Raw genomic sequence first — 26,560 nt, forward strand, 5'->3', positions numbered from 1 at the left:
AGAGAGAGAGAGAGAGAGAGAGAGAGAGAGAGAGAGAGAAATGTGAAAGAGACATATGGATTGAATGCCTCCTGCATGAGCCCAACAGGGTTCAAACCTGCAACCCAGTACATGCCCTTGACCAGGGATCAAACCCACAACTTTGGTGTATCAGAACAATGCTCTAACCCAGTGTTTCCCAAACTTCTCTCATGATGAGAATCACCTGGTGGAGTTGTTAAAACACAGATTCCTGAATCCCAACTAAGAAGTGCTAAACTAGAATTTTTGGGAACATATAGGTAAAATTGTATACTTAACTAGTGCTCTAAGACAGATGTTAAATACAGAGCACTAAGTTAGGTATGCAATTTTACCTATATGTTCTCAAAAATTCTAGTTTAGCACTTCTTAGTTGGGATTCAGGAATCTGTGTTTTAACAACTCCACCAGGTGATTCTCATCATGAGAGAAGTTTGGGAAACACTGCTCTAACCAACTGAGCTACCTGGCCAGGACCTGTATTACAGTTATGAAGGAGAATGTCCTTATTCTTAGGAATTGAGTGATAGACTAAATATTTGGGGCTGAATAGCATGATATCCGCAATTTACTTCAAAACACACACACACACACACACACACAGAGAGAGAGCAAATGAGAATTCTTGAGCCCACCAGTGTTTATTGTTATACTATTTTACTATCATTTATGTTTCTCTGTTTTTGACATGTTCACAAAGAAATTGGCAACAATTTTTAAAAACATAGGTTCTCCTCCAAAATCCTGAGGCTGAGTGAAAGGGTAAGCACCGAAGTGGAGCCAAGAATCCCACAAATGACAGGCAGGTTACCGACCAATACGCAATCAACAAATTACTTTAACATTCACAAAAGAAGACCTAGCCAATAACATAAAGTGGTCTGTCCCACTGGCAATAAAAACTATATATATAAAGCAACACAATGCTGGTTTTCTTTTTGACATTCAAATGGACAGGGATTTTCTTTTTCTTTTTTTCTTTTTTCTTTTTTTTTGAGTAACCAAACTTTGTTTTTATTTTTTTGTAATAATCCTTTATTGTTGACAGTATTACATATGTCCTCTTTCTCCCCCACTGACCTCCTCCAGCCTCCCCCCCAGCCCCTCCCACCCCATTGTCTGGGGCCATGGGCCATGCATAGATGCTTTTACCTCCACCCATTCCCCCTCCCCCTCCTTCCCTCTGAGGTTCCGCTTTCTGCTCCATGCTTCTGTGTCTCTGGGTCCACTCCGTTCATCAGTTTATTTTGTTACTTAGATTTCACCTGTGAGCGAAATCATGTGATATGTGTCTTTCTCTGCCTGGCTTATTTCACTTAGCATGATGTTCTCCAGGTCCCTCCGTGCTGTCTGTAAGGGTAAGAGATCCTTCTTTTTCTCAGCTGCATAGTGTTCCATGGTGTAAATGTATCCCAGCTTTTTATCCACTCGTCTGCTGATGAGCACTGGGGCTGTTTCCAGATCTTAGCTAGTGTACATTATGCTCCTATGAGCATAGGGGTGCATACATTCTTTCTTTTTTAAAAATAGATTTTATTAATTTTTTTTTTTTTTTTTTTTTTTACAGAGAGGAAGGGAGAGGGATAGAAAGCTAGAAACATTGATGAGAGAGAAACATCGATCAGCTGCCTCTTGCACACCTCCTACCGGGGATGTGCCCGCAACCAAGGTACATGCCCTTGACCGGAATCGAACCTGGGACCTTTCAGTCCGCAGGCCGACGCTCCATCCACTGAGCCACACCGGTTTCGGCTGCATACGTTCTTTCTGATCGGTGCTTTGTGGTTTTTAGGATATATCCCTAGGAGTGGGATCCAGAGTTGCTCTCCTTCCCCATCCTGAGCCCTGGGCCCCCAGGCTCAGGCGCCGGGCATGGAGACGGGCCGCTGGGAGAGGCGGCAGAGTCCAAAGGCACGGGTTTATGGCCGCTCATAAATACTCCAGGTGCGGCCTGGACAGGGGTGGGGGCACCAGGAGAACATCTGTGCCCCTCGGAGCGAGTGCCCTGCCACGTACAGACCTCCACGGTGCCGGGGTCCCCTCTGTCCTGGAGGGACCTGAGCGTGCACCCCTGGCCCTGCATCCATGGCTCTGGGCCCCCTGGCCCCATGAGCCATTCCCCCAGAGGAGGAGGGAGGGTCGCCGGGCCTCCTTCCCTGCTGGTGCTGTCCCCCCGCCCGCAGTGCTGTCCCCCGCAGGGCGGGCCGGGCCTGGGGCAGAGATGACCCCATCCCTGGCAGAACCAGGGGGCCCCGGGGGGGAGGGACATGGGGTCTGGCTGTCCTCAGGCTCCTGGCTCCAGGGACCTGTGCACCTGCCTCCCCACCCCCTCACCATTCTCCCTCTCCCAAGGGCCCTATCTTTCCTTATATGGAGAGGGCAGTTCCTGGAGGAGGGGGTGGGGACAAAGGTCGCTCGCCAGTCTGCAGCCAGCTCGCCACAACTCCTGAGACCTTCCAGGTGGCAGCTGCCTTCTCCCGCAGGTAAGGGGACCGGCCGGGACACGCGGGGCCCTCAGTGGTGGGCGAGGGAGGGAGGGCACAGGGCCCCTCACTTCTCTCCGGCAACATGGGGCCTCCTGAGGGCGAGGCCGGGCGCCCTGGAGTCCGGGGAGAGCCGTGAGCCGGGCTCCCGTGGCTTCCCAGGAAGACCTGTGCGGGCTCCACCTGGACCCTGCCCGCCGCTGGCCGCGCCTCACTGCAGGTGCCAGCCATCCCCTGGCCGGCCCGGAGGAGAACCCAGAGGTGCGGGACTCTGGGAATTAAAGTTCTGACAGCCCTGAGCTAGCCAGGACTCCCTGCCCTCCCTCCTCCGCTCCCTCACCTCCTCACCCATTTCTCTGCCATGGGAAGTGGTTTCTCTCTGTGCCACCCTTCCCCCGACACTCCTGGCGTCTCAGGACTCCTGTTTCTCGGGTCCTGGGGTGAGATCAGCAGCCATCGGGGATGGAATGGGCAGAGGCGGGGACTGGTGCCTGGCGTTGGCCCACGATCTGCCCCACCTCCCGTCCACCGGGGCCCATGGTCCCCTGGACTCACCAGCCGCTCTGGTCCCCGTCAGCTGAAAGGGGAGCGAAGGCAGGGCGGTGCAGACGAGGGGGCTGGGACCTGCTGACCGCCCCTCCCCAGGAAGCTGCCCAGGCACCTCAGGGCGGGGGGGGGGAGGGGGGGGCAGAGGCTGGAGGCGGGGCCCGGGGCCAGGCCATCCCTCTGTGGCTACGGCCCGGGGAGGCCAGCGGGTGCCCTTGTTCTGGGGACGGCCACATCTCCGTCCAGCTCGGACCGCGTGATGAGGACTAAGAGCTGTGACAGCATCCCAGGCTCTCAGGGCCCGGACTCTGAGGACAATAGGGCAGCAGGGAAGAAAGGAGAGACGGGACCTGTCCAGACAGGGACCCTAACTCCCTCCGAGGCCCCAAGAGCATCAGTCCCCTTCCACCCCACAGCTCAGCCTTCCAGCGACTTGCTGAGCACCTGCCCTATGCTGGGAGCTGGGGTCCTCGGCCTAAAGGACCTCAGGCTTACAGACAGGCCGTTCCATCACCAGGTGGTCAGGGGACAAGCCTGCCATCGGTCCAGGTGCTTTGGCGCCCCACACGGGGGGCCCTACCCCGGCCTGAGGATCCTGAGAAAGTCCCCCGGGAGAAGGGAGACCTAAATGAAGTCCAGAAGAATGTCTCCGTCTTAGCCAAGTGCAGACAGGCGGGGAGGGCTGTCAGTAAAGGGGACAGGAGGGGAGAGGGAGGAGCAACATGGGGGCCTCTCCATAACCCTCTTGCCCACCCCGGCCATGAGGAGGCGTCCCCCAGTCCTGATCTCTCTCTCGGGAGCTTTTCCAAGTCCTGCTAACCTGGAGCTCCTCTCTGATGGACAGGAAGTGCCTCCTCGTGTCCACCCTCTGCTCCTCCTGCTGTTTACTCCCAGCATCAGAGCGGGTCCCCGGTGGGACTTCAGAGACCATCTCATCGACCCTCCCCTCCCTACTTAGATGACGAGCAGGCCCAGTTCATACAGCTGGCGTCAGAGGGGAGGGAGAAAAGGGGATGTCGACAAAGGTGGTGATTGAAGTAAAACGAACATTCTCTTCCTTTGCCCCCGCATCGGTTCTGCTGAGCCAGGGGTCCCTGTGGGTTGGACTCACGGAGGGGCCGGGGCCCGCAGGACGTCAGGCAGGAGCCGGGCACCAGCTCTGTGCCGGCTGTCTGCGGGTGGCCCCGATCTGCTGGAGGGCAGCGGGGCCAGGAGACCTCGCCCCAGACTCCAGAGTGCAGGGCGAGGGGTCACCCCTCAGGGCTCAGAAGAGGGAGTTTCTGAGCAGTAAAAGGCCAGGTCATCGTCCCCAGAGGTGACTCAGAGTCAAGGTGCAGAGATTAGATAGAGTGCAGGCTGTCATGTCGAGGCTGGACCTGCGGGGCACCCCAGTCTCTCGTTCCTTACGCATCCGTTCTCGGAGCGCTCTCAGAGGGTGACTGTGCCAGGCTGGGTGGGGGGCTCGGCAGGAGGGCAGAGAGCCAGGGACGAGGACCACTGGGGCCTGGGGACCAGGTTCTCCGCCCTGGTTCACACAGAACCACCGGGGAGATTTTTGTTTTGTTTTGTTTGTTTTTAATATATTGATATTTTATTGATTTTTTACAGAGAGGAAGGGAGAGAGATAGAGAGCTAGAAACATCGATGAGAGAGAAACATCAACCAGCTGCCTCCTGCACACCCCCTACTGGAGATGTGCCCACAACCAAGGGACATGCCCTTGACCGGAATGGAATCTGGGACCCTTCAGTCCGCAGGCCGACGCTCTATCCGCTGAGCCACACCGGTTTCGGCCCACCGGGGCGTTTAGGAAGCACCCATGCCTCGCCTCTCAAAAGGCAGAAAACAGAGCACCCGTGCCGGGCCGCACCCCCCCAATGCAGTCAGGGTCCCTGGGAAGTGGCTTGCCCACGGAGAGTCGGTATCTGAGGAGCAGCTGAGGCGGAGAACACAGTTACAAGTCGAAACCGAAAGCGCCATAAAGGATACCGAGAAAGAGCGTGGGAAGGGGCGGTGTCTCCCGGGCGAGCAGGTGGAAGGCGGCTCACAGGGGAGAGCTCATTCTGCCATTCATTCATTCTTCATTCACTCATTCATCCATCCATCCACGCATCCGTCCATCCATCCCCTCAGCCACCCGCACACATCGATCTGTCCACCCACGCAGGAAGTGCTGCATGGGGAGGGGATCAGCCCTGAAGAAACACCCTGACCCCACCCCTGGAGTCTGCACCTTGGGGGCCAGGAGAACCGTGACGGAGGGGTGCTTGGGGTGCTGGGAGGAAGAGGAAACGGCTGTGTACACTTTTTTATTGTGGTAAAACACACAACACAAGGCTTGCCATTCTAACCACCTCAAAGCGTACAGTTTGGTGGCGTTCAGCACAGTCACAGCATCGCACAGCCGGCACCCTCTGTCTAACTCCGGAGTTTTTCAACATCCCAGTTGGAAACTCCACGCCCAATAGCAGCGGTTCCCAGTTTTCCGCTCCCCACGGCCCCTGAAAACCATACCGTCTCCCCAGATTCGCCTCGTCTGAGTGTTTCGTATAAACGGAGTCATATCACACAAGCCTTCTGTGTCTGGCTTCTTTCTCTAAACAGAATGTATTCGAGGTTTATCTATGTTATAGCATGTGCCGTACCTTCTGTGCTGAATAGTACTCCGCTGTGGGAATATGCGGCCTTCTGTGCATCCATTCACCTGCCGGTGAACGCTCGGGATGTTTGTGCTCGGGGCCATTGTGAATAAGACTTCTGTGGGCTCCATGTACCAGCATTTGTTTGAACACCTGTTTAGTCAATTCTTTTGGTGCATACGCTTTTCAGCCCTTGTTATTCTTTCCTTTCTTTAAAAAAAACCACACACACACAACTCTATGGTTTTTAAAAACCAATCTTTGATGAAAAATCTCAAGAAGGAAATGGTTGGGGGCTAGAAGGACCTTGCGGGGTAGGCTAAGGGGCGGGCTTTGTTCAGAAAGTGACAGGGGGTCAGGCGTTGGAGGGGGAGAGTGACAAGATGAGAAACGGGTCTCAGGAAAAAAAGGAGACGTGGGTCTGAGCCCTCAGCCAATCAGGGCCCAGAGCAGGGAGCCAAGCCTCATCTCCCCCAGGCCCGCTCCCCTCAGGTCCCTGGCCTCCTGGCACGGGGAGTGGCAGGGGGACCTCTGGGGGCTGGGCTGGGAGAGCAGCGCCTGAACGCCCAGCGCTCCCAGCTCCCCAGTCCTTCTCTCACATGTCTCCCCCCTCAGGCTCATCACCATGACCAAGCTGAGCGCCCAAGTCAAAGGCTCCCTCAACGTCACCACCCCTGGGGTGAAGATATGGAGGATTGAGGTGAGGCCTGCCTGGGGGTGGGCGGGGGAGAGGATGGAGGGAGGAAAAGGTGGGGGATTATGCTTCCTGTCCTCCAACCCTCCCCTGCTGGGGGGTAGCCCCCGTGCCAGCCTCCAAGTGCCCCCTCCCCCATCCTTGGGCATCGGCCTCTCCTCCTGCTCCTTTCCCCTCCCCCCTCACATCCCTTCTCCTCATCAGCTTTGCCATGGCCTCCTCCTGCTAGCTCTCTGCCTCTCCCACTCCTGTGCTGAGGGTAGAGGACGCCCGGGTCCCAGTGGTCCGGGTCCGAGTGGCCCCTCTGACCTCCCTCTCTCCCCAGGCCATGCAGATGGTGCCCGTTCCGCCCAGCAGCTTCGGCAGCTTCTTCGATGGGGACTGCTACGTGCTCCTTGCGGTGAGTAGGGGCGGGTGGGTGAGGGCTGGACAGAGAGCAGAGCCCTCTGTGGGTCCAGGGAGGAAGCCTGAGGCTCGGGCAGCGGCGGGCGCTGGCCTGGGGGTAGCCCCAGGCCGTTCCCACCAGACGTGCCCATGGCCCAGCGCAGCGGCAGCTCTGAGGCTCGGAGCTGTAAGGTTCTGCCTGCCCTCAGGCCCCGGAGCTGCCAGCTCCGGGGACCTTCTGTGGATTCATAGTCCCGAGGACCTTCTGAGCAAGTGGGATGTCACCCTCCTTGAGGCCACATTTCCCAAATTCACAACCGTCTTCATATCACCTTCTTGGTTTTGGCCACATCCTGCTATTACCTGTACTATTAAAAAAAAAAAAAAAAAAAAAAAAAAAAATATATATATATATATATATATATATATATATATATATATATATATATATATAATTGATTTTTTTACAGAGAAGAAGAGAAAGGGATAGAGAGCTAGAAACATTGATGAGAGAGAACATTGACCAGCTGCCTCCTGCACACCCCCCACTGGGGATGTGCCCGCAACCAAGGTACATGCCCTTGACCGGAATCGACCCTGGGACCTTTCAGACCTTTCAGAACTTTCTATCCACTGAGCCAAACCGGTTTCGGCTACTACCTGTACTATTAATGCATTTCTATTGTTTCTCAAAACTTTTTTAAAAATACATATCTTTTATTTAGAGAGAGGGAGAGGGATAGAGAGACGGAAACATCAATGAGAGAAGAACAGCATTGACCAGCCGCCTCCTGCACACCCGCTCCTGGGGATCAAGCCCACAACCTGAGCATGTGCCCTGACCAGCAGCCTCTTGGTTCCTGGGTCGTTGCTCATCTGCTGAGCCACACCAACCGGGCATATAACACACCTTTAAAAGTTAAATGCATTGATTTAAAAATATAACTCTATACCATCGCCGCAGTGGAAAGTGGTGTCCCATGTCCCACACAGAAAGCGGCTGTGAAATATTGGTATAGTCACTTCATACGGACATGTGCTTGTCTGTCACCTCATCACCGTGGACCGCAGCCAGTCCATGCACAGCGTGGGGAAGGCTGCTAGTCCGGCTCCGCTCTTTCCCAGAGGGGGCGAGCAAGGCCCAGAGGGGAGCGCTGGCCCCGGAGTCAGAGGAAGATCCGGAGCCACAGCCCGGGCTCCTCTGCGGCCCAGGCCGCGTGGGCCGGGCCCCCGTGCAGAGCAGGGAGGCGGGGAGCACGGTGGGAGCCCAGGATCTCGGGCACATCGGACACCCCCTCTCCCCAGATCCACAAGACGGGCAGCAACCTGTCCTACGACATCCACTACTGGATCGGCCAGGCCTCGTCCCAGGATGAGCAGGGGGCGGCGGCCATCTACACCACCCAGATGGACGACTTCCTGAAGGGCCGGGCCGTGCAGCACCGGGAGGTCCAGGGCAACGAGAGCGAGGCCTTCCGCGGCTACTTCAAGAAGGGCCTTGTGTACGGAGGGCGCGGCGGGCTGGGGAGCGGGCCGGGGCGGGGAGGCGCCCCTGCGGCTGGGGGACAGGCTGGCGCTGGGAAGGGAGCCTGAGGCTGTGGGGGAGCCCGTGAGGGTGGTCTGTTTCCTCCCCCCCCCCCCCCCCACTGCTGCTGCCTGTCCTTGCACATGCTGTCCTGGCTGCCCACATGCCGTTCTGAAGCTCTGTAACTCTGTGTGCCGGGAATGTTTGTAAACCAGCCTTCAGGGAGTCGCGTCAAGTCTCCCCTCGAACCGACCAGCTGGCAAATGACTGCTCCTTTCTCTAAAGCAGAGTGAGCTTTACCCTAAAAGCTCGCATTCCAGGCTCTGGACTTTTCCCATGGAAACACGTGGTCAGGAACCAGGTTGTCACTGGTCTGCAGTGACAGGCCGGGCGTTCTCCAGTTAGCCGCAGTCCCCACCCCTCCCTTTGGTCTCACTGCCCCCTCCTTCCCACACTGACAGCAGCGTTCACTCACTTGGTCATCTGAGCTGGCACTTTAAAAAAAGATGCATATTTTTATTGATTTCAGGGAAAGGGAGATAGAAACATGAGTGATGAGAGAGAACCACTGATTGCTGCCTGCACGGCCCCTATTTCGAGCCCACCACCCGGGCATGTGTCCTTGACTGGAATTGAACTCTGCCTCTTCCTATAAGGGCACTAACCCCAAGACGTCATCAAAGCCTCCTCCACATCTGCGACCTCCCAGCAGTCCCGTCTCTGGGGGTCTGGGCCTCAGCATGTGAGGTTGGGAGGGGACACAGTTCAGTCCATGGAAACTACCCTCTTTTCCTTCTCTTCAGCCCCTGCCCTCAGAGCCCTGTGCTGCCCTTCCCATGGCCATGCCCTGTCTTCGGAGGGCTCCCAGCGGGGGAGGCTAGGGCGGGATGGAGCGGTCTAGGGAGCACACTTCCAGGAGGCCTCACTGCCAGGGTCGCGCCCCTGCGGGCAGCGCACGGACCTACGCGCATGCCCCTGAGAGCGAGTGTCTCCTCCAAGCTCGCCCCTGCGGTGCCTCCGGCATTCAGCAGCCCCGGCCTCAGGGGCCTGCTGTAGCCAGACCTCCGGCCACCCGTCCAGCCCACTCGGGGTCAGCTCACCTCTCTCCCCAGGATCCGGAAAGGGGGCGTGGCCTCGGGCATGAAGCACGTGGAGACCAACTCCAGCGACGTCCGGCGGCTGCTGCACGTGAAGGGCAAGCGGAACGTGGTGGCCGCAGAGGTGGGCATGCGCCAGAGCCCGGGCGTGGCCTCCTGGCCCCTCCCATCGGGGCGGCGGGCAGGGGCCGGGAAGGACGAGGGTCTGGGGGGCGATGGGGAAGCGGTGACGGGTGACGGGGGTCCGAGTGGGGTCTCCCTCTCCCCGTGGCTCTCCAGGTGGAGATGTCCTGGAAGAGCTTCAACCGCGGGGACGTCTTCCTCCTGGACCTCGGCAAGCTCATCGTCCAGTGGAACGGGCCGGAGAGCAACCATATGGAGAGGCTCAGGGTGAGCCTGCCCCCACCTGCCCTGCACACCGGCACCCCGCCCCCCCAGGCTTCCGCTGCCCCGCTGCCTGCCTCTCCCCAGGCCTGCTCTCCGGGGCGGTGTGTGACGGTGGAGCTGAGTCTCCATGTGTTTGGGGACAGGTATGCCTGCTGGAGTCGGCACAGTGTGTGCACCTGTGGCGAATCCCCCGAGATTGAATGGGTACCCGCTGTGTGGGCACATCCGGTGCCAAGCGTTTGGGATCCGGTGGTGAATGAAGGGAGCAGAGCCCTGCCCTGGCTTTGGCCTCCAGCTGAGCATCCAGTGGAGGATGGACATGAACGGGATAATGGAGGAGTGGAGGGTGGGGTGCACAGCTGGGAATTCTGGGAGAGCTCCTGGGGGCTCCTGAGGGTGGGGAGGAGAAGGCCCTTGGGCAGGAGAGAAACGGCTGGGGCTGGGGGGCTGCCTGGGCAGTGAGAGCCTGAGACGGGGTTCGGGGAGCTGGGAGACGGGCGAGCTTGTCTCATAGAGGCGTGGCATGTGGTCAGAAGGCTGTGTGAGAGGGTTGGCATCAGTCCTCGGTGCCAGGGGGGCTGGTGAAGGCCACCTGACCTCTGAGTGACCCAGGGACGAAGGGGCCCAGGGGCCCAGGGAGCCCTCTGTCCATCGGGTGAGGAGTAGGGCGGGTGCCGGCTCCTTGGCTGGGGAGGTGGAGTCCGTTAGACTGTGGGTTGTGAGCGGGCTGAAGCGAGAGGGAGAATCACACTGTGCTGAGCAATCACCAGTACAGGCTGGCCTGGGACCCGCTTCCTGAGACGGGAAAGATCAGGGAGCCACGGGTTTGGGAAGAAAATGCAGAGTCCAGTTTGGACGTCTTACCATGGGGCTCTTAGGGAGCTGGGTAAATACGGGAGAGCGGGGAGCCGAGATGGAGACAGAAATGTGGGGTGGGTGAGAGCGCCTTGGAGGGAGGGAGAGGGGCCTGAGACTCAGTGCCCCTAACTGAACAACAGTAGATGTTGGCTGAGGAGGGCGAGCCGGGGTGTGTGTGTGTGTGTGTGTGTGTGTGTGAGTGTGTGTGTGTGTGTGAGTGTGTGTGTGAACATGTGAACTGTTCACCCTAGTGTGTGTGTGTCTGTGTGTGAGGACAGGAGAAACTGTGCTGTCTGGGTGTGTGGGTTTGTGCATATGTGTGTGTGCACACGTGAAGCTGTGTGTGTATATGACTCTGTGTGTGTGTGTGTGTGTGTGTGTGTGTGCACCTGTGTTTGAGCATGCTATGGGGCAAAGGGACGGAGTGCTGTGATCTTCAGAGCTCAGCTCTTGTCCAAAATCGTGAAGTAAACTCACAAATTTCAAACCACGTGGGAAGTGAAGGCGAACCATGTCCGCCTGGAGCAGCCTTTCCCCCGCGGGTCCTTGCCTGTCTCCCCTCCAGGGAGACACGCAGGGGGTGTGCCCACCCTCGGGGCTGCTGCAGGGCGGGCTGTGGCTCGTCCTGCCCCTGCCGGCTCCCGTGGGTCACCGGGCTTCTCCGCAGGGCACGACCCTGGCCAAGGAGATCCGGGACCAGGAGCGGGGCGGGCGGACCTACGTGGCCGTGGTGGACGGGGAGAACGAGAAGGCGGCCCCGCAGCTGATGGAGGTCATGGAGCACGTGCTGGGCAAGCGCAGGGAGCTGAAGGCGGCCGTGCCCGACACGGTGGTGGAGCCCGCGCTCAAGGCCGCCCTCAAGCTGTACCAGTGAGTGCCCGCCGGGCTCCTCCGGGGGGGCCTCCCGGGGGCAGAGTGCCGCTGAGGGGGCCCCCGGGTTACGCCGTACCCTCGTCCGCAGCGTGTCCGACTCGGAGGGGAAGCTGGTGGTCAGAGAGGTCGCCACGCGGCCACTCACGCAAGACCTGCTCAAGCACGAGGTGAGCGGGCTGGACACCCCCCCCCCCACCGCCCCGGCTCCCAAGCTTCCTCCGGCAAGCAGTGTGGGGTGGGGTGGGTGGGGGGCAGGGCTGGGGGCAGGGGGCCAGGCGGGTGTGGGAGGGAGACTCTGTGCCAGCCCAGCACTGCGCTCCACCAGGCCTCATCCGGGTCTCTTCTCCGCCTCTAGGACTGCTACATCCTGGACCAGGGCGGCCTGAAGATCTACGTGTGGAAGGGGAAGAAGGCCAACGCCGAGGAGCGGAAAGGAGCCATGAACCAGGCCCTGGTGGGCACGGGGTCGGGGAGAGAGTGCGGGGAGAGGGGAGAGGGTCAGACTGGAGCGTAGCGGCCAGCGGGTGCTCCGGGCCTGACCCCACTGGTGTCTGAGCGTCTGCTCTGGAGCCATCTGGAGGGTTCTCTGCACCTCAGGGAGCTGAGCACCAGGCAGCATGGGGGGCTCCTGAGGATGTGGGCTCCTACCTCCAGCTGAGTTCAGAAAAGGGAGGAGGAGAAATGGAGGCCGCCCTCCCCACAGAGAAGATGGGTCAGCATGGGGCAGGGCCAAGTCAGAGTTTGGGGTCATTGTTGGGCTGAGTCAGTCACCCTGACTGACTTGGGGTCAGCGTAGGGTTGAGGATTGGGTTCAGGCTGACCATGGAGCTGGCGGCCGGGGTTAAAATTGAGGAGGGGTCAAATCTGGTGTCAGGGCTGGCCTTGGGGGGGTCAGAGGTAGGTTTGGGATTGTGTCAGTTTTAGGTTTGGACCGGAGTCGGGCCAGAGCAGGGTCAGCATTGGGACTAGGGCTGGCTCCGGGTTGGGACCAGGGGTGAGAGCCGGGCTCTGGCTTGTACCGGGCTGGGGTGAGGAGAGGGACACAGCCCCGCTCCCTTCTCTCCCCAGAACTTCATCAAGGCCAAGCAATACCCGCCCAGCACGCAGGTGGAGGTGCAGAACGACGGGGCCGAGTCCGCCGTCTTCCAGCAGCTCTTCCAGAAGTGGACGGTGCCCAGCCGGACCTCGGGCCTGGGCACGACCCACACTGTGGGCTCCGTGGGTGAGGGCCGGCAGGGCGGGTGCGGGAGCCGGGAGCGGGCCGGGAGAGCTCTCCGGTCTGCCTCCGGCGCTCCTCCCGGGCTGCCCTCCGCTGTGCACTTCCCCCCGGTCTGTGCCCCCAGCTGGTGTGGGGACGGGAGGGCACGGGGGTCCACTCAGGAGCTGTCACCCACGGGGGCTGGGAATGACCTGCCCCTCGTTTGGAATGGGCTTGGTCTCCCTGGAAGCCAGTAGCTCAGTCTCCCACCAGAGAATGTTGGCTGAGGGCAAGCTCAGGGCCAGGCACCTGGGGGAGGACACAAAGGGTAACCCCTCTCCCGGCTCCCTGGGGTGCCCTGGGGAAGCATGACTCTTAGGGACAAGGAGCTAACGGTTCTGTATTATCACTCTGCCATATGCAACCGTGGGTAAGCTACTGAACCTCTCTGGTCTCAGTTTCATCATCTCTGAAATGGGTCTGAGTGCCAAAACCGGTGTGGCTCAGTGGATAGAGCGTTGGCCTGCGGACTGAAAGGTCCCAGGTTTGATTCCGGTCAAGGGCATGTACCTTGGTTGCGGGCACATCCCCAGTAGTGGGTGTGTAAGAGGCAGCTGGTCGATGTTTCTCTCTCATCGATGTTTCTAACTCTCTATCCCTCTCCCTTCCTCTCTGTGAAAAACCAATAACATATATTTTTTAAAAAGTAAAAATAAATAAAATGGGTCTAAGAGTCACGGCCACCCCTCAGGGCTGTGGTGAGGGCCCCGGGGACCTCACCGTGACTCCCTTCCCTCCAGCCAAGGTGGAGCAGGTGAAGTTCGATGCCGCCTCCATGCACGTCCAGCCGCAGGTGGCTGCCCAGCAGAGGCTGGTGGACGACGGGAGCGGGGAGGTGCAGGTACGGCGAGGGGAGGGGGCGCCGGGCCTGGGGGAGCCGGGGCGCGGGTCCCAGACCTCACCCCGCCTGGCTCCGGCCCCAGGTGTGGCGCATCGAGAACCTGGAGCTGGTGCCCGTGGAGCCCAAGTGGCTGGGCCACTTCTACGGCGGCGACTGCTACCTGCTGCTCTACACCTACCTCATCGGGGAGAAGCCGCACTACCTGCTGTACATCTGGCAGGTCAGCCCCCGCCTCCGGACGGCCCGCTCAGCCCCTGCCCGCCGCCCCCTGGCCAAGCGGCCGCCCCTCTGTGCGGAAGACTGCAGTGACGGGGCTGCTTTGGCTGTGAGATCCCGACACTGAGGACCTGTTCACAGCAACCCTCTTCTCATTCTGTTTTCCCTTCTGAGTCTCCCTTCTCGTTTTCACGGCCTCTTGCATCCCCCTTCGCCTGCTCTGTGGGTGTCTGTGCCCAGCGGTGAGGGCGCAGGGAGATGCGGGGGTGAGGGAGGTGGCAGCCATGGTGTTCCCCAGAGAAAGGCTCAGCGAGGAGGAGCGGGAGTTCGGGGTCAGAGCTGAGGGGTCAGGGGGGTCAGGCTGGGCTGGGGCTGGGACAGGGCTGGGTGTGGGGCGCGGACCAGGGCTGAGATCAGGGGCAGGTTGGGCTGGCTGTGACATGGCGGGGTTAGATGGGGAAGACGGTGGGGTTGGGGCCGGAATTGGGGACGGAGTTGTCGCTGAGGCCAGGAGTGGGGTCAGACTGAGGACTTGACCTCCTCCCGCCCCCGCTTCCCTCCCGCCCCTCCCAGGGCAGCCAGGCCAGCCCGGACGAGATCACCGCCTCGGCCTATCAGGCCGTCATCCTGGACCAGCAGTACAACAACGAGCCGGTCCAGATCCGCGTCCCGATGGGCAAGGAGCCGCTGCACCTCATGTCCATCTTCAAGGGGCAGATGGTGGTCTACCAGGTGTGGCTGTGGGCCTGAGGCGGGGTGGGCGGCCAGGGAGGGGGCGGCTGTGGGGAGGCCTGTTCTCCACAGGAGGGGCCTGCTGAGGCTCCATCACTGGTGTGGAGACACCACCCAGTGCTTTTAAAATCCACGTGAGGAGCACGCAGTATGTGCAAGCACTGCTTCTCCCTACACCTCAACCCTTCAGGTCCTTTATATAAAAAAAGGAAGTTATTCTGGCTGGGTTTACCAAAACCACGGACTTGTTCAAGTGCATCGGTGCCTTCCTACAGAATGAAAAGAGTGACAGGCACGGGGATAGTGAGAGAGAGCCTTTGCATTCATTTAAGCGACAGTCTGTTTGCCGAGAGCCCACTGAGCCCACAGCCCTCTGCGGAGCCCAGTGTGGAGAATGTGCGCTCATACTGTCTGCCATCTTGTTGGGAGGGCAGGGGGCTGACGGCCGGTGGCACCGCATGGTTAAGTGCCAGGAACACACGTTGAGTTCAGAGGGGAATGTGGATGCAGTGATCTGGGAAGAGGCATGGAGCTCCCAGGGGGAAGGGGGTTTGAGAAAAGTCTTGACATTGGGGTCAGCTGACGGGCTCCGCAGAGCTGTGACGCGGGCACGCAGGGCAGGGGCCACAGCAGGACGGAGGCTGAGGCGGGCCTGTGGGGCAGTGAGGAGCCCGGCCGAGGGGAACGGGAAGGTGCGGAGAGAGCAGAGAAGGCGGCTTGCACCCTCCTCGTGCCGGGCCTCCGAAGGCCCCTCTGAAGGCTGGCTTCTCGCCTGTGAGCAGCGGGAGCCACTGCGGGTGTCTGAGCGGCGATGTGCCGGGCCCAGATGTCTCGGAAAGATTCCTGTGATGTTTCTGCGGACCCAGGGGGCGGGCAGGCCCCACCCCAGCACCTCTTCCTCCCGGCGTCCTGTGTCCCTCTGATGCGCCGCACCGTCACGAAGCCGCTCCTGCTCTCCCCTCTCACCTGCAGGGAGGCACCTCCCGGGACAAGAACCCGGAGCCCGCGCCCGCCACGAGGCTCTTCCAGGTCCGAGGAACCAGCGCCAACAACACCAAGGCCTTCGAGGTCCCTGCCCGGGCCTCCTCCCTCAACTCCAACGACGTCTTCATCCTCAAGACCCCGTCCTGCTGCTACCTGTGGTGCGGGAAGGTGTGTGCGCCCCCCTCAGAGCACCGTGTCCTCTGCCGAACAGGCCCGGCTGCCCCAGCCCGGCCCTCCCCGCAGCGCTGGGCCCGGGCATGCTCTGTCCGCGTCCGTCCCGCACTGTGTGCCTCTGGCCACCCCGGCCACCCCAGGATTGGTCTGTCTTTAGGCCGTAGGCCCTCTCTCACTCTCCCTGTGCCTGTCCCTCCTCCTCCAACTGCCTCTGTAATGAGGACTCGCAGCCTCTTACAGTCCTTCTCCTGCTTGGAAGGTGCGGGAAGCTTCTACGCCTCCCGTCATCCTTCGGAGTGCCGAGGACAGAGAATGGGGGCGCTGTCCCTGCATCGGCACCTGCTCGGGGTCCTGATCAGTGGATGTGGAGGAGGGGGCGGTCACATGGCCCCAGAGATGTCTCCCCTGTTCATCCAGCCCCCTCCCCCCAGGGCTGCAGCGGAGACGAGCGGGAGATGGCCAAGATGGTGGCTGACACCATCTCCCGGACGGAGAAGCAAGTGGTGGTGGAGGGGCAGGAGCCCGCCAACTTCTGGATGGCCCTGGGCGGGAAGGCGCCCTACGCCAACACCAAGAGGTTAGTGACGGCGGGGTCCCCCTGCCTCCAGCGGGCATGGACTGAGGACCCCTCGGGCCAGGCCCCAGGGCCACGAGATGAGTCAGGAGCAGCCACGCTCTCAGAGCCCCTTAGACACGGGGCTGGGGCTGGGGCTGTGCTCGCACACGGTTCGCCTGGGCCTGGGGGGGTGTTTCCCTGGGAAAGAGAGGTCACAGCCAGAGGAGGTCACAGCCAGAGGGGGTCACAGCCAGAGGAGGTCACAGCCAGAGGAGGAGGTCACGGCCAGAGGAGGTCACAGCCAGAGGAGGCAGCCCAAAGGGCTCCAGGTTTGCCCTCGGGGAAGAAGAGGTCAGAGCCTGCCCGGTTCCTGCCCTTGGGGTGGACACGGGAGGGACCCGAATGCTGAGGGTTACCAGCTGTGAACCCCCCTCCTTCAAATGGCTTTTCTGAAGAAGATCCATGGCCCCCAGTTCAAAAGCAAAAGGCCGTTCACTCGCTGGAGGAGCAGCAGGAGGGTAGAAGGAAGGTCTCAGGAAGAACCCCCTCACAGGACCAGGGAAGAGCCACCGGGACGCGTGTCCTGGAGGATCAGCGGAACTGTCTCCCGGGGGCCCTCTCAGGCTCGTGGGCGGAGGGGGGACCTTTGCGTGACCAGAGGAGAGAGCGTTTCCCCGGAGGCGGGCTCTCCCTGTGGGAGTCCCTCCCTCGGAGCTCTGATTCTTCTCCCCGCGCCTTCCTCCGCCCCGTCTCTCCCTGCCCCGCAGGCTGCAGGAGGAGAACTCGGCCTTCACGCCCCGGCTCTTCGAGTGCTCCAACCAGACCGGGCGCTTCCTGGCCACGGAGATCCCCGACTTCACTCAGGACGACCTGGAGGAGGACGACGTGTTTCTGCTCGACGTCTGGGACCAGGTAGGACGGAGGCCTGGCAGGGAAACAGCGCCCTGAGGCACAGGGAGATCTGACGTGTCCTCGGCTCCCGTGGGTGCTCTTCCTGGGGGCGGCGTGAGGAACACAGGAGCCTAGGACAGAGGAAGGCGGCCTGGAGGGGCCCTGGGTGGGACGTCTTCTCCCAAATCCCATCTATGTCACGTGGCAGAGCAGTGTTGTCGAGGGGCGTGGGCCCTGAAGCCACATATTTGCAGAATGTCCTCGTAGAGAGCACCTGTCCCGCCGCCTCAGAGGCAAAGCCAAGGGCCAGACGTGCCTGTCGGAGGCCCGGCTCCTCTGTGGGTCGGCTGGGCCTGGGCGAGCCTGGCGGAGCCCCTGGGCCGGGGGCACGGGCGGACTGACGGCCCGGCTCCCGCAGGTCTTCTTCTGGATCGGGAAGCATGCCAACGAGGACGAGAAGAAGGCCGCCGCCACCACCGTACAGGAGTACCTCAAGACCCACCCCAGCGGCCGGGACCCCGAGACCCCCATCGTGGTGGTGAAGCAGGGGCACGAGCCCCCCACCTTCACGGGCTGGTTCCTGGCGTGGGACCCCTTCAAATGGAGTGTGAGTGGCCGGCCCGCCCCGTCCGAACGGCCCAGCACCCCCTCCTCCGGGCGGCTCCTCCCGGTGCCTCCTGAGGGCAGGGTGACAGAGGACATGGGGTATATTCATGGAGAGTTTATTTATTTTATTTTATTTTTTAAAAATATATTTTATTGACTTTTTACAGAGAGGAAGAGAGAGGGATAGAGATAGGAGGAGAGAGAATCATCAATCAGTTGCCCCTTGCACACCCCCCACTGGGGATGTGCCCGCGACCTAGGTACATGCCCTTGAGCGGAATTGAACCCGGGACCCTTGAGTCTGCAGTCCGACGCTCTATCCACTGAGCCAAACCGGTTTCAGCTATTTTTATTTTTTATTTTTTTAAATATATGTATTTTATTGACTTTTTACAGAGAGGGAGGGAGAGGGATAGAAAGTTAGAAACATCGATGAGAGAGGAACATCAATCAGCTGCCTCCTGCACACCCCTCACTGGGGATGTGCCTGCAACCAAGGTACATGCCCTTGACCGGAATCGAGCCTGGGACCCTTGAGTCCGTAGGCCGACGCTCTATCCACTGAGCCACACCGGTTTCAGCTTCATAAGAGTTTAGAAGGAGAAGTAAGGTGCAGTGAGGTTACGAAGCCCCCTGGTGAGGGTGAGGGGAAGGGTGGGGGAAGGGACCTCGGGCTGATGACAGGCCATTGCTCGCACACGAGCTTTAGGTCAAAGCTGTTCCCCATGATTGGTAAGAGCTGTGCGGGCTCCTTAAATGAACTCCGATGGAACAGCATTAAAGATTCCGTTTCTCGCTGGCCACACGTTCAGTGCTCAGCGGCCCCATGCGGCCTAGTGGCTGCGCCATCGGAGGCACAGGAGGAGGACATTTCCACGGCCAAGGGAGTTCGATGGGACGGCGCTGGTGGGCCTCGTGCCAGGTGAAAGGCAGCATCCGTCCCAACGTGCAGACAGATGTCCTCGTGGCACCAACTCCAAGCAAAACGGTCACACATGTGGTCCTTCCGGAGAGGCAGGGACTCAGCCTTCCACCGGATTTCCCTGAACTGGCCCCACTGACAAGCGGAAGGCGGGGCCTCAGACGGAACCCAGCCAAGATTTCCGCCGGGGGAAGGAAGGCGATGAGAATGATTGCTGGCCTGGCGGCTTTGGGTGTGCTCAGTTGGCACAGCAGATGATCTTTGGTTAATTTCCTCAAGTACATTTTAAAAAATTCAGTGGACTGAGTTTAGTTTTGAGGATGGAGTCAGACAAATCTCCAGGTTGCAAATCCAGGTGCCAGAACTTCTTAAATTCACATCATCAGCATCCCAAGTCAACAACTCTGGCTGGCTTTCCTCACCTCAAGTCTGTGCTGGCTTTGCTCTCAGACTTCATTCATTCACTCACTCATTCATTCATTCATTCATTCCTTCATCCAGCATAACGGAAGCTCATTGTCATGGGTGGTGCAGGTCTTGGGGACATGGAGATGGGGCTCATGAAGCCTTGGTCTCTTCTGTTCTCTTCCCTCCTTTGTGGCACGGTTCCCTCCAGGCTCTCAGAAGAGCCTCCCAGTTTTCCAGGACCCCTGAGTCCTTCAGCACCTACAGTGTAGGCGGGGTTCTTAAGGCTTTGAAGGGCTGCTGGCATGGGCCTCTGGGGGCGGGGAAAGGTCATCAACCACCTCCATCCCCAGGCTGGGCCTTTTCTGACCTTCCCTGCCCATCCTCATCGTCCCACCTCCTCTCTCAGGGACCCTCCTCCAGCCCCCGCCCAGTCCCTCTCCCCTTTCTCAGCCCCAGGCTGTAGGCCAGCCTTCAACTCTTGGAGGAAAATGGTCTTCTGTCTCCTCTGCTGAGAGCCATGCCTAATCTGTTCCTTGTTTTGTATGCAGAACGCCAAATCCTACGAGGACCTGAAGGCGGAGCTTGGCACCTCTGGGGACTGGGGCTGGATCACTGATGTGAGTATGGGGCAGCGGGCATCTGAGCATGGTCAGACTGTGGGGGCTAAGAAAGCTCCGGAGAAGATGCCAGTGTCCCGTGTTCTCCTTCCCCCCGTGTCCTCCCACGCCTCATGGAGGTTCCTCCTGCTGTTCCACTTCATTGTCTCTAGCTGTTCTGTCTTCTCCATGCCCCGGTGAAATGGCTCTCAGTCTGTCATGCACGAGAGGCTGGGTGATAGGGATCTGGGGGTAAGGGGAGCATATTAAGCTACAGATTGGAAGGTCTCACTCCCTCCCAAAGATTCTGGTTTGTGAACTTGTGTTGAGACCCAGGAACATGCGTGTTTTTGAACAGGGTCCAGGGAAGGTGACGCAGTTAGCTCACAGATGGCACCTGGAGAAATTATTTCTCTACTATCGTCGCCCGTGCGGTCCCCTCTACAGGTGGAATACGCAGCGCCTCCTATCTTCCGGCTAGTCACAGGGATGTGTGCAGCCTGGAGGCCTGGGACCCGGAAATGTGAAAGCAAAGCCTCTCCTTTAGGAGGTCCACAGGCTTGCAGATGACACAAAGCCAGCGAGACGGCAGAAATGTGTCCAGAACGAGAGTGATTTCCCAAGCTCACCAGCGTAATCGGCAGATAACATATATGGCTCCTCAGCCCCACCACAGGCTGAGAGCCCGGTGGCGTTCATTAACCCTCCTGACTAGGTTGATAATACAGGCAGGAAACGATGGAGAGGTCAAGGCTATGTGACTTGCCAGATGACAAGTCCACAACAGATAAGAGAGAGGGGTCATAAATGTCTCAGACAGACCTCGGACATCTGGGGGAAGCCATGGAGACGCTCCTATGTCCTAGAATGAGAGCCATCTTCAACCACTGGCTCTGGTTGGATACACACCACCAAGCTTTGGCTTACTAGTGTGTGTGTGTATGTGTATGTGTATGTGTATGTGTATGTGTATGTGTATGTGTATGTGTATGTATATGTGGGTGGGCCGGTGGAAGTGGGGTCATGGAGGTAGCCCCAAACCAGCTAAAGTAACAGTTTCCTTTTCTCCTCTAGGAGATCACAAACCCTAAGCCGGACGTGTTCAATGCCAACAGCAACCTCAGTTCCGGGCCTCTTCCCGTCTTCCCCCTGGAGCAGCTGGTGAACAAGCCGGTGGAGCAGCTCCCGGCGGGCGTGGACCCCTGCCGGAAGGAGGTGGGTCAGACCGGAGGAGGAGGGAGCGCTGAGGCCTGTCCACTCGTTGGGCACTAATTAACCCCCAGATTGGACCCTGCGATGGCCAGCTGCTGGGGACGACCAGGTGAACAAAACACACCTGGTCTCTGCCCTCATGTGAGGTGACATCTCAGTGTGGGGGAGGAAGGAGCCCGACCACACTATTATTTAATGCCAGTGAGGACAGATGCCGTGAGGAGCATTACAAAAAGAACCCGGGCTAGTCAGAGAAGACTGCCTTCTGAAAGGGAACAGGAATTATCAGGCAGAATGGGCTGTTCCTGGAGAAGGGAACAGCGTGCACGAAGCCCAGAGGCAGGGAATGAGCAGAGTGGAGCAACATGCCAGAGTGGTGACATGCGAGCACCGGGGTGGGGCAGCTGGCAGCAGGGTCAGGGGTTGAACTGAACAGTGCCTTTTGTGCCATCCTAATAGCGGAAGGGAGCTGCCGGGGGGCGTGGCTCAGTAGGTAAGCATTGACCTATGAACCAAGAGGTCACAGTTCGATTCCCGGTCAGGACACGTGCCCAGGTTGTGGGCTTGATCCCCAGTGTGCGGTGTGCAGGAGGCAGCTGATCAATGATTCCCTCAGTGTTGTTTCTCTCTCTCTCTCTCTCTCTCTCTCTCTCTCTCTCTCTCTCTCTCCCCTCCTTCCTCTCTGAAATCAATAAAAATATATTTTAAGAGAGTGAAAGGTAGACATCATGGTTGAAGCAAGCACATGGCAGTCAGGTTTTCACTTTTAGAAGCCCGCTGTGGCAGCTTAGTGAAGGAGGCATTGGAAAGTGGCAACAGCAGCACCGGAAGTCAGGCTGAGAGCAGATGGCAGCTTAGCATAATGTGATAGGTAGTTACATTATAGCAGTGGAGAAGGTGAAGGGAAGAAGATTTGGAGAAATTATAGGAGATAAAACTAATGACACTTGGTAAGTACCGGATAAAGGCTGTGTGAGAGAGGGGGCGATTGTGTTATTCTCTGAGATAGAAAATAAAAACAAAAAAGCCCTGAGTCAGACTGAGCTCAGTGCAGCCCTGTGGTCTGGACACCTGGGAGACATCCGGGTTGAGATACGTGTCGGTGGGCAGGCAGTTCAGAGGCGCCGGGGCACACCCAGCTGGCCGCTGCCACTGCAGCTGCATGGGTCCCCTGGGGGAAGAGTGTGGCTCCAAAAACACATTTCTAATATTCACTCCCACTTCATGAAGATCCAAAATACCGTGTTTCCCCGAAAATAAGACATCCTCCGAAAATAAGACCTAGCGCATGGAAAGATAAGACATCCTCTGAAAATAAGACCTGGCGCAACTTTGGGAGAAAAAATTAATATAAGACACTGTCTTATTTTCGGGGAAACAGGATAGATTGCAAATCTAGCTTGATGGGGTGCTGAGAGGAAAAAAATGTATCTTGTGTGTAGCAAACCATAAAGAACTCTCACAAATTAATTAGGACAGCCACCGAAGAGAGATTCCTGATTTCTCCAAGAATATCCAAGTCTGGTCGGGGTTTGGGCCCGATGTATGTGGAAGGGTACTGTTTCCAGAGCATGTACATCCTGCCCTTCACCTTCACGCATTCTCTCCCAGATGAGCCCATGGGTGTCTTCACTATAATTCTGGGTGATACCAATGTATTATTCATAATAACTGTATTATAAATACTACTTGCCCAGCCTCTAGTGTATAAAAAGTGCTTTATACATGTGAGCTGTGATCACCATTGCTCTTTTACTCCTGAAAAGACTCAGGGCCAGAGCAGGGAAGGGACTTGCCTAATGTGATGTAACTACTTAGTAGCGAAGACAGACCAAGAACCGGGCCTGCTGAGTCCCTCTGTTACCGTCACCTCAGGTGGCATCACAGAGGATTTCCAAAGGGAAGGGCAGCGGTGTTACTGACTCGGTGATTGACAGGAGGCTAACCGGGCTGCTAATTCTGAATGAAGTGATTGACAGGAGGCTAACCGGGCTGCAATTTGTGAATGAAGCACGTGGAACCCACACCACCCTAACGGAGTAGCAGCCGTCTATGGAGTCTTTGGGCCTTTTAAAGCGATCCGTTGCCTGTGGCTGAGTTTTGCCATGGGAGCAGCATGCCTCCTTGTGGGAGAGCTGTGGGTGCAGTGCCCAGTGGAGGGTGGGAGCGGTCTGCAGATCTCTGGCTGCTCCGAATTCAGAAGGGGAGCCAGTGACAGCGAGCAGCGGGACGGTGGGCCTGACTGTAATCTAAGTGTTTGAGCACCAGTGAGTAAGCCCCGAGAGGCGGATGTGGGCATGGGTGAGGCCGGCAATCAGCTGGCAGGATAGCAGGGTTCAAGAACAGGCCGGTGGAAAGATACAAGTCCACTGGGATGGGCAGTCTCTGCTATTAGCCCGAAGGTCAAAGTCCAGAAGTCTCCACCAAGCTGCATGGCCAGCCGGGGGGCCAGAGAGGGCGCCTGAAGCCACTCACAGGCCGAGCACACTGCAGACAGCTGAGGGCTCTGGCGGGGAGGGAAGCTACAGACAGACTCGGGGTAGGCAGCTCTTCCCTCGTCACTGATGCCCAAGCCACTCACACTTACTCTCTTCTTCCCAAACAAGGCACTGCACTGCCCTGCCGGTGGGGTGGGGAGTGCCCCAGGAGCCTGGTGGCTGGAGGCAAATCTAATGACAGGCTAGAGAACTGGGGCGTCAGAGCCACCTGAACTTGAAACCCAGCCGCAGGCGTTTACAAGCTGTTCCGACCAGGGATCTCTGCTCTGCCGGAGTCAGCAGTGTGTGTGTGTGTCCGTGATGGAAAAGAGACCCACTGCTTTCACTGCACCCACTTCCTCCTGGGGCCTGAGGCAGCAAGCAGAGTTGACCGCTGGAGGGGGCTGTTTTATAGCAGCTTTCATTTGGGGTTCTGGCTTGAATGTGCTTTGAGGGTATCCAGCTGGCCTTAAACAGTGTACCAGCCGGGAGCAAAGATCACGTCAGGCAAATCCCCTTATCTTATGGCTGAAGATACCCAAGGCTCGGAAAAGTGAATCCTAGCTGGAGGGTCATAGTTTGATAAGGAGGCAGACGAATAGGAGACCAATGACTTTTCATAGGCGATATTATTCTCATCTCCATAAAAGCATCAAAAAGAAGTGGAAATGGGCCTTTAAGAAATTTCGCCCGTTAAGAAAATGTTCTTGAGAGGTAGAAACATCTAGGAGAGAAACACCAATCGGCCGTCTCCTGTGCGCCCCCCACTGGGAATGGCCCCAGAAATGGGAAATCCCCGCATGGGCCCTGACAGGGGTCCACACCAGCGAACTCTTGGCTCATGGGAAGATGCTCAGCCAAATGAGCCACCCCAGCCAGCGAGAAATTTCTCCCATTTCACAGAGAGGAAAACTAAGTCCTGGAAAGAGAAGCAACTCTTTAACCAAGCTAAGTCATGTCCTGCTTAGTTCAGGGCTGGTGTGAACTTGACCGTGTGGAAAGAAAAGCAGCTCAATCTATCTCATGTTTGTCAGCGTCCTTTTTATTACGCTCCCAATTCAGGGATCCCATTTCTTGAATTTACCATTGCGTTTTTGCTCTTCGTTTGGTTTCTATACCACACCTGTATGACTCACGGAAGCAAACCCTGGGAGTGTGACCTTTGCTTTCTGGTCCCTGTTCTAGATGCACCTGTCCCCTGAGGACTTCACCAAAGCCTTGGGGATGACTCCAGCCGCCTTCTCTGCCTTGCCTCAATGGAAGCAACAAAACCTTAAGAAAGCCAATGGACTATTTTAAGAGTATTTGCAGTTGCGAAGCAGTTTTGTTCTGTTATTCCTGGTATTAATCCTTTACAAATCGAGACATTTTACTTGTACCTGTGCGCAGCAGTCTGTGGCCATGCTTCTGTTTACTAACCTATTCCTCCACAAAAGGACGCCTCCAGAAGGCGGCTGTGGTCCCAACTTCAGCTCTCAAGAAGGTGGTTGCATGTGATCACACTCATACGTGGAAATAAAACTGAAACTCATAGACGCAGACAACAGTGTCTGGGTTCCCAGAGAAAGGGGGGAGGGTACCAAGGTAAAAAGAACCAAATATATGGTGATGGGAGATGATTTAACTTTGGGTGGTGGGCACACAGTGCAATATACAGATCATGTGTCAGAAATGTGCACATGAAACCCACATAATCTTATTAACCAGTGTCACCCCAATAAACTTAAATTTTAAAAAAATGAAGAAATGGCCCTAACCAGTTTGGCTCAGTGACAGAGCGTTGGCCTGAGGACTCAGGGGTCCCAGGTTTGATTCCGGTCAAGGGCATATACCTTGGTTTCGGGCACATCCCCAGTGGGAGGTGTGCAGGAGGCAGCTGATCAATGTTTCTCTCTCACTGATGTTTCTAACTCTCTATCCCTCTCCCTTCTTCTCTGTAAAAAAAAAATCAATAAAATTATTTTTTTTAAAATGATTTCAAATAATAAAGGTATCTGTAGCTACATGCTACTTGGAAGGTATCTGTAGCTACATGCTACATGCTACTTGTTTACACACAGAGAGGGCATAAAGAAATGAGGGACTCTCAATTCCCCTCCTTGCTTTAAAGAAATGGAATCAAATGTTATAATCATGGGCTCTGGAGTGTCATCACTCTGCTTTCTAACCATGTAAATATGTTTTTTTTCAATTACAGTTTACATTCAGTATTCTATTGGTTTCAGGTGTACATCATTGTGGTTAGACATTTATGTAATTTACAAAGTGATCCCCTGATAAATCAGTACCACCTGGCACCAACCATAGTCATTGCCACTTATTTTAATGAAAACCACCACCACCACATGCCGAAACCAGTTTAGCTCAGTGGATAGAGCATTGGCCTGCGGACGAAATGGTCCGAGGTTCAATTCTGGTCAAGGGCATGTACGTTGGCTGCGGGCACATCCCCGGTAGGGGGTGAGCAAGAGGCAGCTGGTGGATGTTTCTCTCATCAACGTTTCTAGCTCTCTATCCCTCTTCCTTCCTCTCTGTAAAAAATCAATAAAATATATTAAAAACAAAAATAAATACCACCACCACCACCACCACCACCACAAAAGGTGGTTGCGTCATTTCTGTCCTGGGGTGTGGCACCACTTTAAACTGTTCCAGAGCTCCCCTTCTCAGAGTGCCGAGCCCTCTGCAGGCTGTGCGTCAGCAATGGCAGGGGCTGAAGAATTTTTGTTTTACACTTTTCCCAGAGAAACAGTTTTTCCTTTTCACATAGGCCTCCCTCTGGTGATAAGCTAAAGGGGATCCCTTCTTTGAAGGAGTTCAATGGCTTAGGACAGTGGTCGGCAAACTCATTAGTCAATAAAGCCAAATATCAACAGGACAATGATTGAAATTTCTTTTGAGAGCAGAAGACTTCTGCGCATGGGCCACGAAGTTTCAATCGCACTGTACATGTGGTATTTTGTGGAAGAGCCACACGCAAGGGGCCAAAGAGTCACATGTGGCTCTCGAGCCCCAGTTTGCCGACCACTGGCCTAGGAGATGCCTGGGTAGGTGGTTTCACAATGCTCACCAAGCCAATCCCCAGTGAGAGCAACATCCCCACTGGGTTCAGGCTTGAGGCAAGTGTGACCTGCCGATGCCATTTCACCTTCCTCTGGAAAAGGTGTAAAACAAGAGCGC

The 26,560-nt window shown here is 57.3% G+C and overlaps 1 protein-coding gene across 1 annotated transcript; it reads left to right on the top strand.

Moving 5' to 3' along the window:
* The first annotated feature begins 2,496 nt into the window (after nt 1–2,496).
* VIL1 (villin 1) lies at nt 2,497–26,179 on the top strand. Its single transcript, XM_084892399.1, has 20 exons — nt 2,497–2,504; nt 6,305–6,389; nt 6,709–6,783; nt 8,073–8,269; nt 9,405–9,513; nt 9,669–9,779; nt 11,302–11,504; nt 11,596–11,674; nt 11,863–11,961; nt 12,576–12,729; nt 13,506–13,606; nt 13,689–13,826; nt 14,396–14,554; nt 15,527–15,706; nt 16,144–16,289; nt 17,036–17,180; nt 17,578–17,766; nt 19,644–19,712; nt 20,766–20,906; nt 24,566–26,179. Exons 2-20 carry the CDS (start codon nt 6,315–6,317, stop codon nt 24,677–24,679), a joined length of 2,484 nt encoding a protein of 827 aa, XP_084748525.1. The 5' UTR covers nt 2,497–2,504; nt 6,305–6,314; the 3' UTR covers nt 24,680–26,179.
* The last annotated feature ends 381 nt before the right edge of the window (nt 26,180–26,560 follow it).

Source organism: Pipistrellus hanaki, assembly GCF_964339955.1.
Source record: "Pipistrellus hanaki genome assembly, chromosome: 8".
Classification (NCBI taxonomy): domain Eukaryota; kingdom Metazoa; phylum Chordata; class Mammalia; order Chiroptera; family Vespertilionidae; genus Pipistrellus; species Pipistrellus hanaki.